This window comes from Balaenoptera physalus, assembly GCF_965194825.1.
Source record: "Balaenoptera physalus genome assembly, chromosome: 7".
In the NCBI taxonomy this organism is placed as follows: Eukaryota; Metazoa; Chordata; class Mammalia; order Artiodactyla; family Balaenopteridae; genus Balaenoptera; species Balaenoptera physalus.
The window spans coordinates 41,968,026-41,983,570 of record NC_138886.1 but is presented as its reverse complement, the minus strand read 5'-3'; the positions used below and the strand labels follow the sequence as shown (position 1 = coordinate 41,983,570).

General features: G+C 42.9%; 1 protein-coding gene across 6 annotated transcripts in view; it reads left to right on the top strand.

Moving 5' to 3' along the window:
- PSAT1 (phosphoserine aminotransferase 1) overlaps positions 1–15,233 on the top strand; it is a 55,568-nt gene extending 40,335 nt beyond the window's left edge. For 4 of the 6 annotated variants that reach the window (XM_082471063.1, XM_082471064.1, XM_082471062.1 and 1 more), the window contains 2 exons: positions 8,311–8,448; positions 9,111–10,290. In XM_082471063.1, coding sequence (XP_082327189.1) covers positions 8,311–8,448; positions 9,111–9,216 — 244 coding nt within the window. In that variant the 3' untranslated portion in view covers positions 9,217–10,290. Of the gene's footprint in view, positions 1–8,310; positions 8,449–9,110; positions 10,291–12,348 lie in introns of those variants that run through there. The other 2 variants (XR_014266090.1, XM_082471065.1) reach the window with 2 other exon arrangements.
- Positions 15,234–15,545: the final 312 nt, after the last annotated feature.

The following is a 15,545-nucleotide window of genomic DNA, read 5'->3' as shown; positions in this document are numbered from 1 at the left end:
TGCCTGCTCTGTGGTTCTGTGGCTTGGCCCTTGGGAATCTTCCACTTTAGAGCCTGACGTGTGAGAGAGGAGGCCAGGGTACTCCACTAGCACTGACTGGAGCCATTATAGCGTGCATGATCAGCAGTAGATGGTCCAAGGAGTTCATGGCCAAGGGCTAAATAATGAGCCATGAGCTGGGGACAGGGAGATACTGCTTTGGCTGGAGGCGAAGGGAGGGCTTTTACATGAGCTTGAGCCTTGGACAGGAGTAAGAATTAGGCAGAGAAGAAGGCGGAAGTACTTTTAGGAATTTTTAGGAAGGCAGGGAATGGTCTCTGCAAAGCACTGAGGGAAGAAAGTAGTGTGTTTGGAGAGCAGAGAGTGGGCTACCTGAAGGACATGGCTCGTGCTAGGATTGGAAAGAAAGTTTGGAAAGGTCTGAAGACATGTTTAATTCACTAGCTCATTTATCCATTCATCTGTCTACCCATCCACCCACCCATCCACCCACCCATCCACCCACCCATCCATCTACCCATCCATCCACCCACCCACCCATCCATCTACCCATCCATCCATCCGTCCGTCCGTCCGTCCGTCCGTCCGTCCATCCATCCATCAAGCAGATGGCGCCTGAACACTCCTCTGTGCTACCCTTGTTCTAGGCTCTGGGGATACCCAGAAGAATAAGTCACCTTTCCTGGCTCCATAAGAGTGTTCAGGATCTGAATGTGAGTGAGAGCACATGGCAGCTATTGTGGAGGGGAGACCAATTTTCTATGAGCTTTTGGCTCTGTATATTTCTCAGGAGATGTGAAGGCACAAAATGGGAGGACAGAAAGCATGGTGATACCTCCAGTAGAAATCCAGGAAATTAAAAACAAAGCATAGAAGGAACACCAAGAATCCCCTGAATTCTCTCCCCCCACTTGAGATCCTTAAACTGCAAGCACCCAACCTGGCATTTTCCAGAAGGCAGCCTGTGGAAGCCAATGTGGCAGGCAGGTCATCTGAGGAATCTCATCACCTTCCCATGCAAAACTCCTCATTCACTTATGAACAGCCTTGACCCCGAACTTGCATCCTCTTCCGAATAAACCTCTTTCTGGGAACTTCCATTCACCCCCTGGGCCACCTGCCCAGAAAAGGTCATCCGGCTCATGGTGTTCCTCTGGGACCTTGTTACCAGGGTCAGGAGCAGGCTTTGCTCCCTCTCTCCTCTATGTTAGCAGTTGGACGCTCACTAGTTGTCTCTGTGTGCACTTGGGTTTTCAGGAAGTTCTTCGCTATGGAAATACGGCCCCAAAGGAGAGGTGAGCAGTTAAATGAAAATGCATGTGAATAAAGAGTATGTAATGTAGAGGTTAAGAACATGGGCTCTTGCACTGGGTAATTTGTGTAAAGCACCAGAAACCGTATTTGGCACCTAGGGAGCATTCCTTAAGGGTTAGCTCTTAATAGTATTTGTGGTTATTATGGAAAGCACCTAGGATGTTCCTGACACATAGTGTTTAATGTGTATTAGATATTAATTTTAATATGATAAAGCTGTTGAAGTGATCAAATCCATATCCACATCTGAGGTCACCTTTTCTCACTTTCATGTGGGGTCCAGACCTTAGGAAAGAGAGGGAAGCATGTGATGTGTCTAGTGACAACCCCAAAATAAAATAAAGCAGGCAGAGCCCTTGGCGCTTTACAGATATTAATACATTTTATTGTCATCACAACCCTGTGAACAGACAGTGTTTTACAGCAGCACAGACAGGTTAGGGTCAGGTGCAGCGGGGAAGTGGGATCAGGCAGGATAAGAACATGGGGAGAGTCGGGGGGGCTGGTTCCAGAGCCTTTACTAAGGAAACAACAAAAATCACAGATGATAATGACTTTTTTTTCAAAATGCAGGAATCAGTGGAAAAACTAGAAATGATCATGTTCAGAATTGTGATCAGTTGTGTCTAAATATGTAAAAGTCAGTTATTTCCCATACTCCAGAAATAACAGTAAAAAGCAAGGAAAGATCCCATTTGCAGTAGTCACAAAAATTAGTAAATGTCTAGAAGTCAGTTCAGTGTTCACCTGAAAAAGTTAGTGCAAAAGGATAGATGAAACATTTTAAACATATATGTTAACATTAATAAAATGTAATGTTAACATATGATCTATTAACGTATAAAGCCACTGGCAGAGGGAAAGACAGATCGGTGGAAAAGTCCAGAAACTGGTCCATGTTTACTTGAGAATTGCATTTTAAATTAGACAGTTTTAAAGTCTAACGTGACTTTTTGTCTAATTGACTGACTGAAGCATTGATAATTCATTTATACAGAAATTAGATATTTGCATCACAGCATACACAAATTCTAGTCAGTCGAAAAGGTGCAAATGCAACTAAATGCAAGAAGCAAATATAAAATACAGGAGAGAATTTCTGTGTAAGTGTAGCGAGTACAGAAGCCTTCCTAAATAAGCCATAAAACTCAGAAGCCATAAAGTAAAAGATATTTCATTACATGAAAATTTAAAACTTTTCTACAGTTCAAGACATAAACAAAACAAAATGACAGACACAAAAGTTTGGTAGCGTATTAACATATAAAGGTTACTGTTGGTATAGAGAAGAACCCACAAATAAATGAAGAAGGATAACCAAATTTTAAAAAGGCAGGGGGTGGTTTGTAACTGTATGAGCAAACAACTCAGAAGAAACACAGCTGGTTAATAGACGACTGAAGAGGGGCCAACTTCTTTAGGAAATGCAGATTAAAACCATGAGATTTTCTTCCCCTCTGATCAGCAGAAATTCTAAAGACTGATAACATCTGCTGTAGGCAAGGGAACAAACACACTTTGCGTATGTTAAGTATAAAAAATGTGTTCAATTTTGGAGCGAGGTTTGCAGCATACATCAAAGTTCAAAACTCTGTTGCTCTTTGACCAAAGACTTGTACTTCTAGGCACCTGCCCTCTGCCAGTACTCTGCCTTGCACAGAAGTGTGCACAAAATCGGGCACCCACAGTCCATGCGGGATACTTACGTAACGGGGAAAATCTAGAGGCAACCTGGGTGTCCTTCAGGAGGGGTCTGATGAAGGAAATTAAGATCCATCCGTAGTATGGAGTAACGTGTGCGTGGAGAATGGGAAAGGTCTGTGAGCAAACTGGGAAGAAGACCTGATACGTCATCAGGTCAAAAGGAAAAAGAGCAGGTGTAGAAAGGACATGTCTATTATTCCACTTAGAAACCCACAATGTTTGTATTTGTAAATACTATATATGTATATATGTACATGTGGAAACACACATATATACACGTATACACATTTGTGTATCTGATCCTGAAAATGCGCAAAAGACTTAATGTCAACCACCTCTGTGGAAGGGAATAGATCTTCATATTTTTACTCTAGTTTTCCTAATCATGTGCAAATTTAGAGTTAATTTTTTATTTAAAAGTTAGGCAGTCAGGAGAGGCCTAGTGACTCTTTTGTGGGCTTCTCTCACCTCAGGATGCACTCTTCACGCCCTTCTTGTTTCTGGTTTGTCTTTTGGAGCAGACACCGCTGAAATGAGCGTCTTGTCATCGCTTGCCAACTGCCTGCGGTTTTCTTGGCGCCCTCCTAACCCTCACCACCTTGATGAGATGCTGTTTCCTGCTGAGGCGGTGCCTTTCCCCTCACACATACCCCTCTGGTACCTTGGGAAGTCCCGGTGTTTCTCAGTGGGCATTCTAGAATACTCATCCCAGAGATGCAATGGGTTGGTTTTTCAGCCACATGCATTTGGGGAAAACTGTGTTCCTATATGAATTATTCTCTTGGGAGTTCACGATTCACAGGAGCTCTTGAGACGCTCTAGGAAGTTGAGTCAAGAAACCCTTGTAGCCCTGTTCATTCAGGATTTCCTAAATGTCTATGACTGACTGTGGCACCGCTTTTCCAGTCACAACCATCCTTAACAGCTTCCGTCATAGACTCCCTGGGGAGCGCTGCTCAGACTCTGTCCTGGAAGCTTTGTAGCCCCAGGATTACCCGCTGCTTCCACGCCCACCCGGCCCCGTGCTAGCGCTCTGTCAGCGTGGCACCTTCTCCCTGCCCCCCAACTCATTCAGGCCCCAGGCCCTGCCCCCGCTCTGGGATTTAGTGATAACGCCTGGGAGCGGTGGCCCAGCACAGCCCATGGCAGTGCTCGGTGTGGCTCACAGGGTTTAAAACACACAATGTGAGCCCTTATTGGAACATGGGAAGATGATTTAGATCCAGATGTCTCATTTCATAATCCCCGTGTCTCTGAAAGTGGGAGAAACAGACTGGGAGGGCCGTATGTTTCAAGCAAAAGGGAGACTCTGTTTCTCTGTGGGAGTAAAGAATGGACCCTCACAGTTAACAGGTAACGTAGGGAGTTTGTGCTGAGTCTGGCATGTTGGGCCTGTTATACTCATTTATATGACCGTTGGGTCCCTATTGGCATTTGCATTTACTGCCCATGCTTGAAACTCCCCAGTGTCCCTGTCTTGGTCACGAGCCCGAATTCTGTTGACCTAGAAAGTTCTTTGTGGGAGCTTTCTAGCAGGCCTCTCCCTCCGTGTCCCCACCCTCCAGCCCCTGTGTCGTAGTGCTTTTTCTAAACCGCAGAACTCCTTGTTGTGCAGACCTGATTGCTCCTCATTGCTCCAGGATCCGATCGATCCAGTTCCCAGGAGAGCGTGTCTGCAGGGCCCTCTTCGGTCTGCAGTCCTGCCCCCAGCCAGGCACCCAGCACCCCAGGTGCTGCAGAGAACTTGCTGGGGTCCCCCGTGCCTTGGCAGACACAGCTCTCTGCTAGATGCCCTTCCTTCGTCTCCCCCCTGTCCTGACCCTTCCCACCTCCCTTCCTCTGAAATCTTCAACCTTCTCTCGGTCAGAGTTACTTGCTCAGCTCTGTGCTTCCACAGCGCTTGTCCTGTGGAATTTGAATTCCCTCCACAGCCGTCTTGCTAGGTTGGGAGCAGCCAATTCCCCTTCATCTTTTTCTTCCTTCCCTCAGCCCCACACCAGGGACACTCTCGGGCACCGTGCAAATTTAATCTTCAGTTTCTAGTTGTTATGACATTATTGCTGTCATGATACCACCTACGTTCACAGTAGGATGGGTAAATGTGTGGGGGACGACTGTAAATACAGATTCTTTGTAAATCCAGGTTCTTAATTCTTCCCCCTTTTAATATTTTTTCCCCTTAAATCACATGTCCTTTTTGCTGCTCCAGCTCTATAATTGGACTCTCTCACCTGGGGAGCCTGAGGCAGCAGAATATCAAAGAGTGTAGACACTAAATTTTTAATTTAAATGTCAACCAGGATACCTACTACCTGTGAAAAGGGGGGCCCAGAATTCAGGCTCAAAGCCTATTACCAGATACTTGGTTTCCCTTCTTGTGTCTCTTCTGTCCGTCGATGTGCATTTGACTCCTATTAACTTTGACAGGAATTATGTGTGTGCCCTGAGGGGCGAGCATAGCTTTTAATGGGGGCATCCTCACACTGCTTTTATTTGCTGTTTAATTTTAATGAATCCCACCCTGTAGAAGTGGAAGAATGAAATAGGATGTGCTTGAGAAAATGGAGAGAGTTGTTACATATCTTCCTTGTAATCCAGAGTAGCATGTCATCTCTTCTTCTGTTTGTCTCCTTTGGTTGTCAATGGAAGATAATTTTGGCTTGCTTAGTCAAATACTAACGTATCCTAGATGAAACTTGACTCATTCATTTTTGAGAGTCTGTGTGAGCCCTGTGTAAGGTGCTGAGAATAAAAAGACAAATTTATTGACTTCAATAGTTATTTACATAGCATTGAATGTGTTCCAGACACTGTTCTAAATTCTATCAGTTGTCTACTTCTGCATCATAGAACACTTCAAGACAGTGACTTAAAACCACGGCCATTTCTTTTGCTCAGGATTCTTTTCAGTCATCAGGTTGGGCTGGGCTCAGTGGGGTGGTTTCTTCTGCTGGTCTCATCTGAGATCACTTATTCAACCAAAGTCATCTGGTGATTCACCTAGAGTCTAAAATGGCCCCCCTCACCTGTCTGGCAGCTGGTGCTGGCTGTGGGCTGGGCCTGTTATTTCCAGCAGGCTAGCTCGGGCTTGCTTACATGGCAGTGATGTTTTAAGAGGGCAGGTAGAGAAGCTGCATGCCCCTTGAGGCGTCAGCTTGGAAGTTGCACAGCATCACTCCTGTTGCAGTCTCTTGGTCAAAGCAAGTCCACAAGGCCAGCCCAGATGCAAAAGGTGTGGAGCACTAGACCCCACCTCTTGCTGGGAGGGCTGCAGAGAATTTGTGGCCATTTAATCCTCACATCAGAGAGGCACAACAGAGAGATTTAATAACTTGTTCAAGGTCACACAGCTTGGGACAATACAGTGTTTTAAGTGCTTTGAAAGCTGCTGCTCATTATTTTTAAATCTTACAGCGACTATTCAGACCAACTTATTTTTTTTTCTCTGCAGCCTTGTAGAGAAAGGGTCATTCACATTGCTGTGTGGCTGCCATGGGTTGGAAGCTTCATATATGTTGTACCACTGAACTGTCATAACTAGTATGAAATGGAGATATTATTATCATTCCCAATATTCAGATGAGGAAACTGAGGCTCTTGGAAATTAAGTATGAGTCATATAAGAGAATGTTAACTCACTTCCATATGTAAGAGTGGTTTCCCTAAGTAAATTATAAATGTCCTGGAGCAGATCTGTTTTTAATCTCTTGTTTGCATCTGGAAAATGGTTTTTAAAAATTTTTTGTTGCTGACAGTTAAAACTGGATTAGATAGCAGCTGTGCTTTAGGGCATCCAGTTCACATTTATTACATTTACTTCATAGTCTACTTTCACCCTAACTAGTGGCAATAGAATTGCAAGTTGATGGGAACAGTCTTACTCTAATCACCTGTACATTTCAGTATACTCCATTATGATATTTAAATATATAACATATTATTAAAATAACATTAAAGGGAACATAGAATTATCCCATATTCTCACATCCTGAACACTAATATTTTCTATTTCTCTTTGCTTCCTTAGAATCTTTATATCCACATTTATACTCTAATTAGAGTAGCCATAACATCTAAAACTTTTCACTTGTTAGATCATAAACCACTTCCATTTTGCAGCCTAATCTTTATATTTATCTTTTTATGTGCCATCTTAATATTTAGTTATAAAGAAATGTTATAATTTATTTTATTTCTATGGTGGACATAGGTCGTTTCTAACTTTACCTGTTGTAATTAATTACAGAATATATGATGTTCTGGATGGGCTTTAGTTCAGATATTTTGTTTAATTCCATCTCTAAATATGTACTCTCATATTTTTCAAAACATGTGTTCTGAATTTGATTCCCAACTCCTGTCAAGAACCATGTAAATGCCTTGTGTGTGTGTGTGTGTGTGGCTGTGTGTGGGTGTTGTGTGGGTGTGCTGTTTGTGTGTGTGCGCATGGGTAGGTGTGTGTGTGCGTGGGTGTGTGTGCATGGGTGTGTGAGTGTGTGTTTGTGTGTGTGTGTTGTGTGCGTGGGTGTGTATGTGTGTGTGTGTTGTGTGTGTGTACGTGCGTGGGTGTGTGTGTGGGGTGGGTGTGGGGGTGTGTGTGTTGTGTGTGTTGTGGGGGTGTGTGTGCGTGGGTGTGTGGGTGTGTGGGGTGTGTGTGGGTGTGTGTGTGGGGTGTGTGTGTTGTGTGTGTGGTGTTTGTGTGTGTGTGTGTGTGTGTGCACGTGGGTATATGTGGGTGTGTGTGTTGTGTGTGTGTGGGGGTGTGCGTGCGTGCGTGTGGGGGTATGTGTGTGGGTGTGTGTGGGTGTGTGTTGTGTGTGTGTGTTTTGTGTGGGGGGGTGTGGGGGGGTGTGGGGTGTGTGTGTGTGTGTGCGCACACCAACAGTTTTACTCTGGGAAGCTGACTTAAGGAAATAGTTCAAACATACAAAAAATGTCCAAGTAATCCAATGTTATGATGTTTCTTCATATGTTAGCATAACTATTTTTTGTAACTAATGCTTTACTTTTTTTTTCTTTTTGCATTTCTATAACCAAATAACTGACATAGAGTTAATTTGGGGTATAAGTTTTAGATCTAAATCAATTTTCCCTATACAGCACTACAATTATCCCTCTCTGTTTATTAAATAATATTCATTTTCCTGGAATTATGTGATTCTTATTTTACTGAATGCTCAAGTATAATATATAAATGGGTTTATTTGGATTAAAAAAAAATTTTTTTTTTCTGTTGCTTTGTTAATGGCAGTTGCACATTGCAGAAAAATAGAAAAAAACCATGTTTTTCAGATGTCCAGTGGAGCCCCAGAATAGAAGCAGGATGAATATTCCATTCCGCATTGGCAACACCAAAGGAGATGATGCTTTAGAAAAAAGGTTTCTCGACAAAGCTCTTGAACTCAATATGATCTCCCTGAAAGGGCATAGGTGAGTACATGTCCCATCCAGAAGCTTGTCAGAGAATTGGTTTGGTTTTCAGACGCTGAAGGAAACCCATCCAGGAGCAGCAGTTATTGTAACTACTTGGGAAAGACCGTTTGTTACGGGGGTTCTCCTGCTGCTGCTTACAGACCCCTTAGCACGGTCCACGGCCGAGAGCATGGCGGGGCCACACCTTCTAGGAGCTTTGGTCAAAACTACCTTTGAAAATCTCTGCTCTGACAGCACAAAGGGTGCCATCCCAGCTCTGGTGCAGCTGGCACAAGCCTGTTCAGTGTAAGAACAGATCACTGTTGCTGCCCTGAACATCAGAGAGAGTAGTTAATCCTGTAAGCTCCACGAAAAATGTATGTTCTCACGCATGAGAATAGCTGCCCGCTCCCTGCCCCCTGTACGGCAGGCTCATCGAAGAGCTGAGCTAACCTAGGTTCCATGTGAGCGTGACGGTCCTTCACTGCGTTGGAAAGGAATTTTCTAATGACTGAGGTGTGTGAAGCTCCTGGCCACCTGCGGGGGCTTTCAGGTGGGAGGTTGGACACGATGGTCTCAGGTGCCGTGACTCTCTCAGGAGCTGGTGACGGGAAGGAGGGTCGTCCTGGTGTTAAACCAGATGCTCCTGTTCTTAACGGCTGCATCTGTGGTTCTTCTAGGTCCGTGGGAGGCATTCGGGCCTCTCTGTATAATGCTGTCACCATCGAAGATGTCCAGAAGCTGGCAACCTTCATGAAGAATTTTTTGGAGATGCACCAGCTATGAGCACATCCTAACGAATATACACTCTGCCCTTGAACAATGTACAAAATTGAAAGTCACTTGGGCATGGCTAAAAAAACTAAACAAACATAGTATTTTTCTCGAATGAACATGCTTATGATAGATTTTCTTCTTTTTTCAGAGAACAGCAAAACATCCACAGCTATGCTAAGCTGTTGAAACTTAACCTTAATTCTGACTTGAACTGGAAGCTTTTAAAAAATCTTCTCTTGCATTTCTACCAAATTCTAACTACTGTTGTCTTTGCTGCTACTTTTTCTGCCTAGATCTCATATTCAAAGCTGCCTATGAGTTTAATTATATGCAAATTGCAGGTTATTATTTTCAGAGACGCACAAACACACAGCATGGAGGGTGGGTGGAGCCCTCTAGGTGCTGAATTTTGATCCTTTGCAAGATGACAGTAGTGGGGCCTTCTGGATTCTGCAGCTATTAATTCAGGTCCCCACCGACCGTGTTGTGATGTTCCAGACTCAAAGGCAAACTGGAGATCGTTCTTTATACTGTTATTCTCATAAAGAGATAAAAGTGACATACTATATGTTTATGTAGCAAGGTCTGTTTTTAATACCAAATAGTTTATATCTCTATGCATTTATATCTCTGTGCATTTATATTTCTAATAATACGGTTCTTGTTGATATATGTTGAGACGTTGAGAATTTGTTAGGGTCCTTGACCTTGTGCATTAGAGTGTTACGTTCTCAACAGCTGTGTGCCTCCCCTTCCCCCTCCCCTCTCCCTTTCGAAGCTGCTTCACAAGATTTGGAAGCTCCCTGATTCACTTTTACTTTCCTTTCAGTGGGTAGAAGAACGGTTGGTTGGTTGGTTGGTTGGTTGGTTGGTTCTTTGTTTTTCAGTTATGCTGTTAAACTAAAAATCTCTGTTAAACTCCCTTACTGTTTGTTCACGTGACTGTTCTCTTTATGGTGTTTGACCAGTGATGCCATGAGTTTGGGAAGATCTTTGCTGAAGAGTCTTTTCCCCTCTTGTTTATCCATTGTCAGTGTTTTATGTTGACCGTGCGAAGGACATTAAAGTCCTAAAACAACTAAATCTTTGTCAGTGAATTTCTTTACATGCTTTTTAGACAGATTGTTCTTTTAAAAACTTTATGTTGGAAAAACTTGAGTCTAAAAATAGCATCTGTGAAGGGTATTTTGTTCAAAAAGGTGTAAGACTTGAGTCCTGTACATCCATGTTTTTAATGATTCAGCATACTGGTAGCTTTCCGTTGGCTTTTGGAATGGACAATATCAACAAACCACGTTACAACACAGCTCACGGTATAAGGTTCTATGAACTTTGTCCCACTTAGGCTGGAAACATGCCAGTAGGACAGTACTGAGCTTTCTTCGTGTTTTGTTGGATTGTGTAATGAGGACTATACTGATCTTTCATCCCAGCTCTGCACCAATTAGTTGGGTTAGTTGGGTTTCCTACTTAGGGCTAAGCCTTGCCAATCTTGGTTCTCTCATCTGTGAAAAGGAGGATTGAAATAACTCCCCCACTTATCTCAGGGATGTTTGAAGAGCTTAAAACGAGGGCTCAGTGCAGGATGTGACTAATAACCACAGTAAATTTTTAAATAGCAAAAGCCAGCCAGTGCTTGGACGCCATCCAAGTGTTCACATAGAATAGTGCTCAGAGTCTATTTTGCCTCCTTCCTCATCCATTCATATGATGGTGACAAGTCCCTGTAGTTTGTACCAGCCCCAAATCTCTTGAATCTCCACTTGTTTCCATTCCCATTGCCACAGCCAGCTCTGTCAGCCCTCAGCAGATCATTTCAGCAGCCTCATCTGCCCCCACCTGCCCCTACCAGCACAGCCCATTGGACCATCACTTCCCCTTCATGCTCCTCCTTGGTTCATAAAAAAGCCCAGGCTTCTGAGCCCGATGGTCACAGCTTTGTGGTGTCTGGTCTGGCTTCTTCTTTCTTGTGTTTCTGGTTCTTGGAATGTGGCGTGCATATATGCCCATGCTACGTCGGGTAAGCCTGGAGTTCCTGCCCCCACTCAGCAAGACTGACGTTCCTTCAAGACACCTGCCAACCTCCTGACCTTGTTTGTGTCTCCTGCATTGGAAGGATGCTCTTTTCCTTTGTTCTTATGAGCGTGACCCTTTTATCCCATCACAGCACCTCCATTCTGTGTTTTCCCGTGCCGAGGGTGTCTGCTTACGTGCCTTCCCCATCAGAGCAAGGAACAAGCCCTGTTTCTCCACCTCCATCACCTGGCATCCTGCCTTGCCCTTAGGAGGTGCTCAACGACTGTCCGTTTAATGAATGGAAAGGCAGGGCTTCCTGAATTTCGCAAACAGCCTGCAGTAAAGGCAGAGGTACAATCTCACATACATGGATGTTTTAATTTTTCAAAAGCTTACTATGTAATTTCATTTTTTACTAAAATTTAGAATCTTGGAGGGCTCCCGGACTCTTCTTTATATTTGTGTGAAAGTATTTGGAAAATGGTCAGCAACTGCATTCATACCAGGACAAAGGGTAGTCACTGTGGTCTGGACCACAGATCGCTGGAAGATACTCATTGAGCGAAAACCTTGACCTTTGTATGTGTCAAGTGAGTGAACGGATGCCAGTCTGCTGACCACATGGAGAGAGGTGGAAGGGGAGATAAGGATGCAGGCCCCGGGTCAACAGGCTGCGGGAGCCACCACTGGCCAGTCTTTAAGATTAAAAGCAAAGTGGACAGACAGGTGTCTTTCAGGCCTTGGGAAATCTGTGTAAGGCTTGGTGGCCTCATCTTCCTTTAGATCCTCCAAAGTGTCCTTCTTCTCCCAAACTGATTTTGACTGTTTTTCTCTTTCAAAATTTGACAACACATAATCATGTTAATACCACCTACGTGAGAAAAAACAGATTTGTTCCCACGTTGCTTATGTTTACCTCCACACACTGCTTCATCCCCAGCACTGCGGCTCTGTTCTTTGCCTGCACAAGAAACAAAATTGGAATTGTTCTGTTCTGCGCTAGTCTGTGTTTATCTAAATATCTAATGCTGTCTCATCACAACTTAGCAGATGCTGGAAGGTTTGGCAAGCCCTTAGGTGAACTATGTGATGTAACAAATAACGATTCCCTTTTTTCCCCTTTAGAGCTTAAGGAGCCACTAAGACCCCGTAAAATGGACAAGACCCATTGATAGATGTCCAGCTCTGCCGAAGGCACTTGCAGGTCTGGCCTTGTATCACTCTGTGATTAATGTTTGTTGTATCGTGTTCTTTGGAAGGAAAGTAAAATGAAGAAGAATTTTCTCACATTTGATCAGAATGAACATAATTAAAAGTGAAATGCTACTGCGTCTGCAAAGAAATCAATCACTTTAATTGGAAAGAAGATTCCTTGCCTTTGTTAGTAATTGGGCTCTTGGTAATTTAGAATCGGAATCCATGACAGTTTGTGATAAATTGTCTCCTTTTGGGCTAAAGAAGGTAAGAAGTTCTAATTACCTCTGGATTTTTCCAGAGTGGGTGGAAAAGCTTGATCAAAGAGATATTGGGAGAGAGCTAGAAAAGCTAGCAGTGAGCAAAGATTTATTGAATTTCTTTCTAAGAAGCTAAAGAATAAAATAGTTCGTTTGTTGTGACAAAAACAAGAGCCTGTGGTATTTGAAATCCCAGAGCAAATTGGATTTTCTAAGAAAATAGGGAACTGGGCATATTAGAAAAAGTTTACATACACAGAGGTTCTATAGTTAGGTTATAGAAATTGGCCTTGCTTACTTGTTAGCACATGAGAATATTGACAGCCTTGGGCCTCACTTGGGGAAAAGTATGGAATTCATACTTTGAGTGTTTAAATATATAAGTAATTGGCACTGAGTTTAAGGAAGTCCAAAATGTTTTATCCAAATGAAAGTGTAATTTAAGTTAGTAGAAATGTACTCAGGGTCCTAATGAATGAATCTACTGACCCAATCCCTGTTGGTATCCTAGCCTTTGTTTCTCTTCAGATTGCCTAACAATACCTGAAGAATAGGGTGGAATTTAGGTTGATGCATTTATTTTGAATTGTGTGTTTATTTTACATATCTATATAGAGGTAGATATATAGTTATAGATATAATTTCAAACTTAAAGAAAAATTGCAAGATTAGTACAAAGAACTCTTGTATATGCTTTACCTGGATTCACCAATTATTAATATTTAGCTTTATTTGCTTTGGCATTCACTGTCTCTCCATATATACATGTTTTTTTCTCCTGAACCCCTTAAGGGTAAGGAGACATTGTGCCCTTTTACCTGGAAATAGTGATTACTTCCTAAGTGAAACAACATTTTCTTACCAAACCACAGCACAGTGGTCTAAGTCAGAAATTTAACATTGACACTGTTGACTGATCTACCGTCCATAGCCAAATTTTGCCACTTATTCCAGTAACATCCTTAATGGCTGATTTTTTCAGCCCAGGAACCAGTCTACAATCATGCGTTGCACTTAGTTCTCATGTCACTTTGGTCTAAGTATGAAATAATTTTTCAGCCTCTTTGTTCTTCATATTATTGAGAGTTTGTGACGAGTATAGGCTGGTTGTTGTGTAGAATGATCCTCAGTCTGGGTTTGTCCTCTGTTTCCTCATGGTTGTTTCATGTTATGTGCTTTGGATGGGGTTCCACAGAGGTGACAGTGTGTCTCTCTGTGCATCCTTACAGGAGTCACCTGATGGTCTTCTGTCTCATTAGCATCTTGGTTAAGGTGGTGCCCACGAAGTTTCTCCACTGTCAAGTTATTATTTGTCCCTTTGTAGTTAATAAGTAATTTATGGAGAGATATTTTGAGACTCAGAATATTCTGTTCTTCATCAAACTTCTGAATCACATATCTGGTTCATAGAACTGGAAATTCAGGTGGATTTATTTGATGGAGAAGGTGAAGTGATTCTTAATGCTTATTTTCCGCTAGTATTTTTACAAGCCACTCTTCTCTCTCCCAAAGGAAAAAGAATCCTAAAATATAAGCAGGGGTGTGCAGAACAGTTCATTGAGAAGTCGAAAGGCAACTGTTGGAGGATATATATTCCAGGAGCCCTGAGAGTAACAAGCATATTTTGAGAATGTGAACAGTATGGGCAAGTGTGCTTTTTGGTGAACCAGGGAAGGAGGAAAAGAATCCCCTGATCAGGATATAGGGACCAACTTGTAGACTTTTCCTTCCCTGTCTAGTCAAGTTTGTTTATTTCTCAATGGTTTTAGAGGTACAACCCTTTGGCCACACAGACCTTTAATCTAATAACCAGATCATGAACCACAGAGCCTGATTATGCTTTGAAATATGTGCTATATATAACAACCTAAAGTTAAAGTTGCTTCTAATGACTCTAGCCTAGCAGAATGGCCCCCAAGAGAAAAGTAAAATCTTGGCTTCCATCTAGACAGGTGAAAAGCTGTAGGCATCCCGAGAAATGAAACTTGAAGTTGAAACGTAAGAAATGTAGGAAGTTACAGGTCATTCTGGGGGAAAAAAATAATGATCCTATCCAGCAGAGTAAAAAGCGGCTAGAGGCTGAATCATTCTTTCCTGTTTCCTTCCCCCAGTTTAAAACCATAGTTTCTTTAGGTTGAAAGTCCAGGGGTTAAAGCAGAAATCTTTAGGACTTCTTAGGAAATGACAGATGGGCAGGTTAATAACCTCAGGTAGCAACTATTCTGCTGTAAAACACACCAGGGAAAATACTCCTGAATTTCTGATGCATTTAAATCTAGGGCAGTCTAACATATTTTCTAAAGAACTATGTTCAAATTAAGGCTCCAGCTGATGCTACACAGTCGCCTCCCCCATTAAGCCATCCCCAGTTCTCCCAATGGCATATTGTTCAAGATATGGTGTCTTCCATGAACAAGGTTCTTGTGGATACAGGGGCAAGATATATCAGTTAGGATTTTGTTCGTCACAATAGATAGAAAACTTGGTCCAAACTGGCTAAAGCAAAAAAAAAAAAAAAAAATTATTGGTTGATGTAACTGAAAAGTCCAAAGACAAGGGCCAGCCCAGGTCTAGTTTACTCCAGAGTCCCATGGTGTGTATTCTTTGGAGCCACCTTTCTAGGACTCTGTGCCTTTGTCCTCCTTCGTGTCATGCTTCATGATAACCACATTGGTGACATTGCCTCTTCAGAACAGGTCCATAGCTCTGCTTTCCCTGCCAGAGTGTCCAGGCTCACTCTGCTTGGGCTGCCTTAGGTCAGGTTCTCGTTCCTGTGCCAATGAGTAGGACCCAGAGGAAGGGACATGCTAACTGGCTTGAATACAACAGGACCCATCCTTGGAGCTGGGTAGGTGGCCAATCCCACCT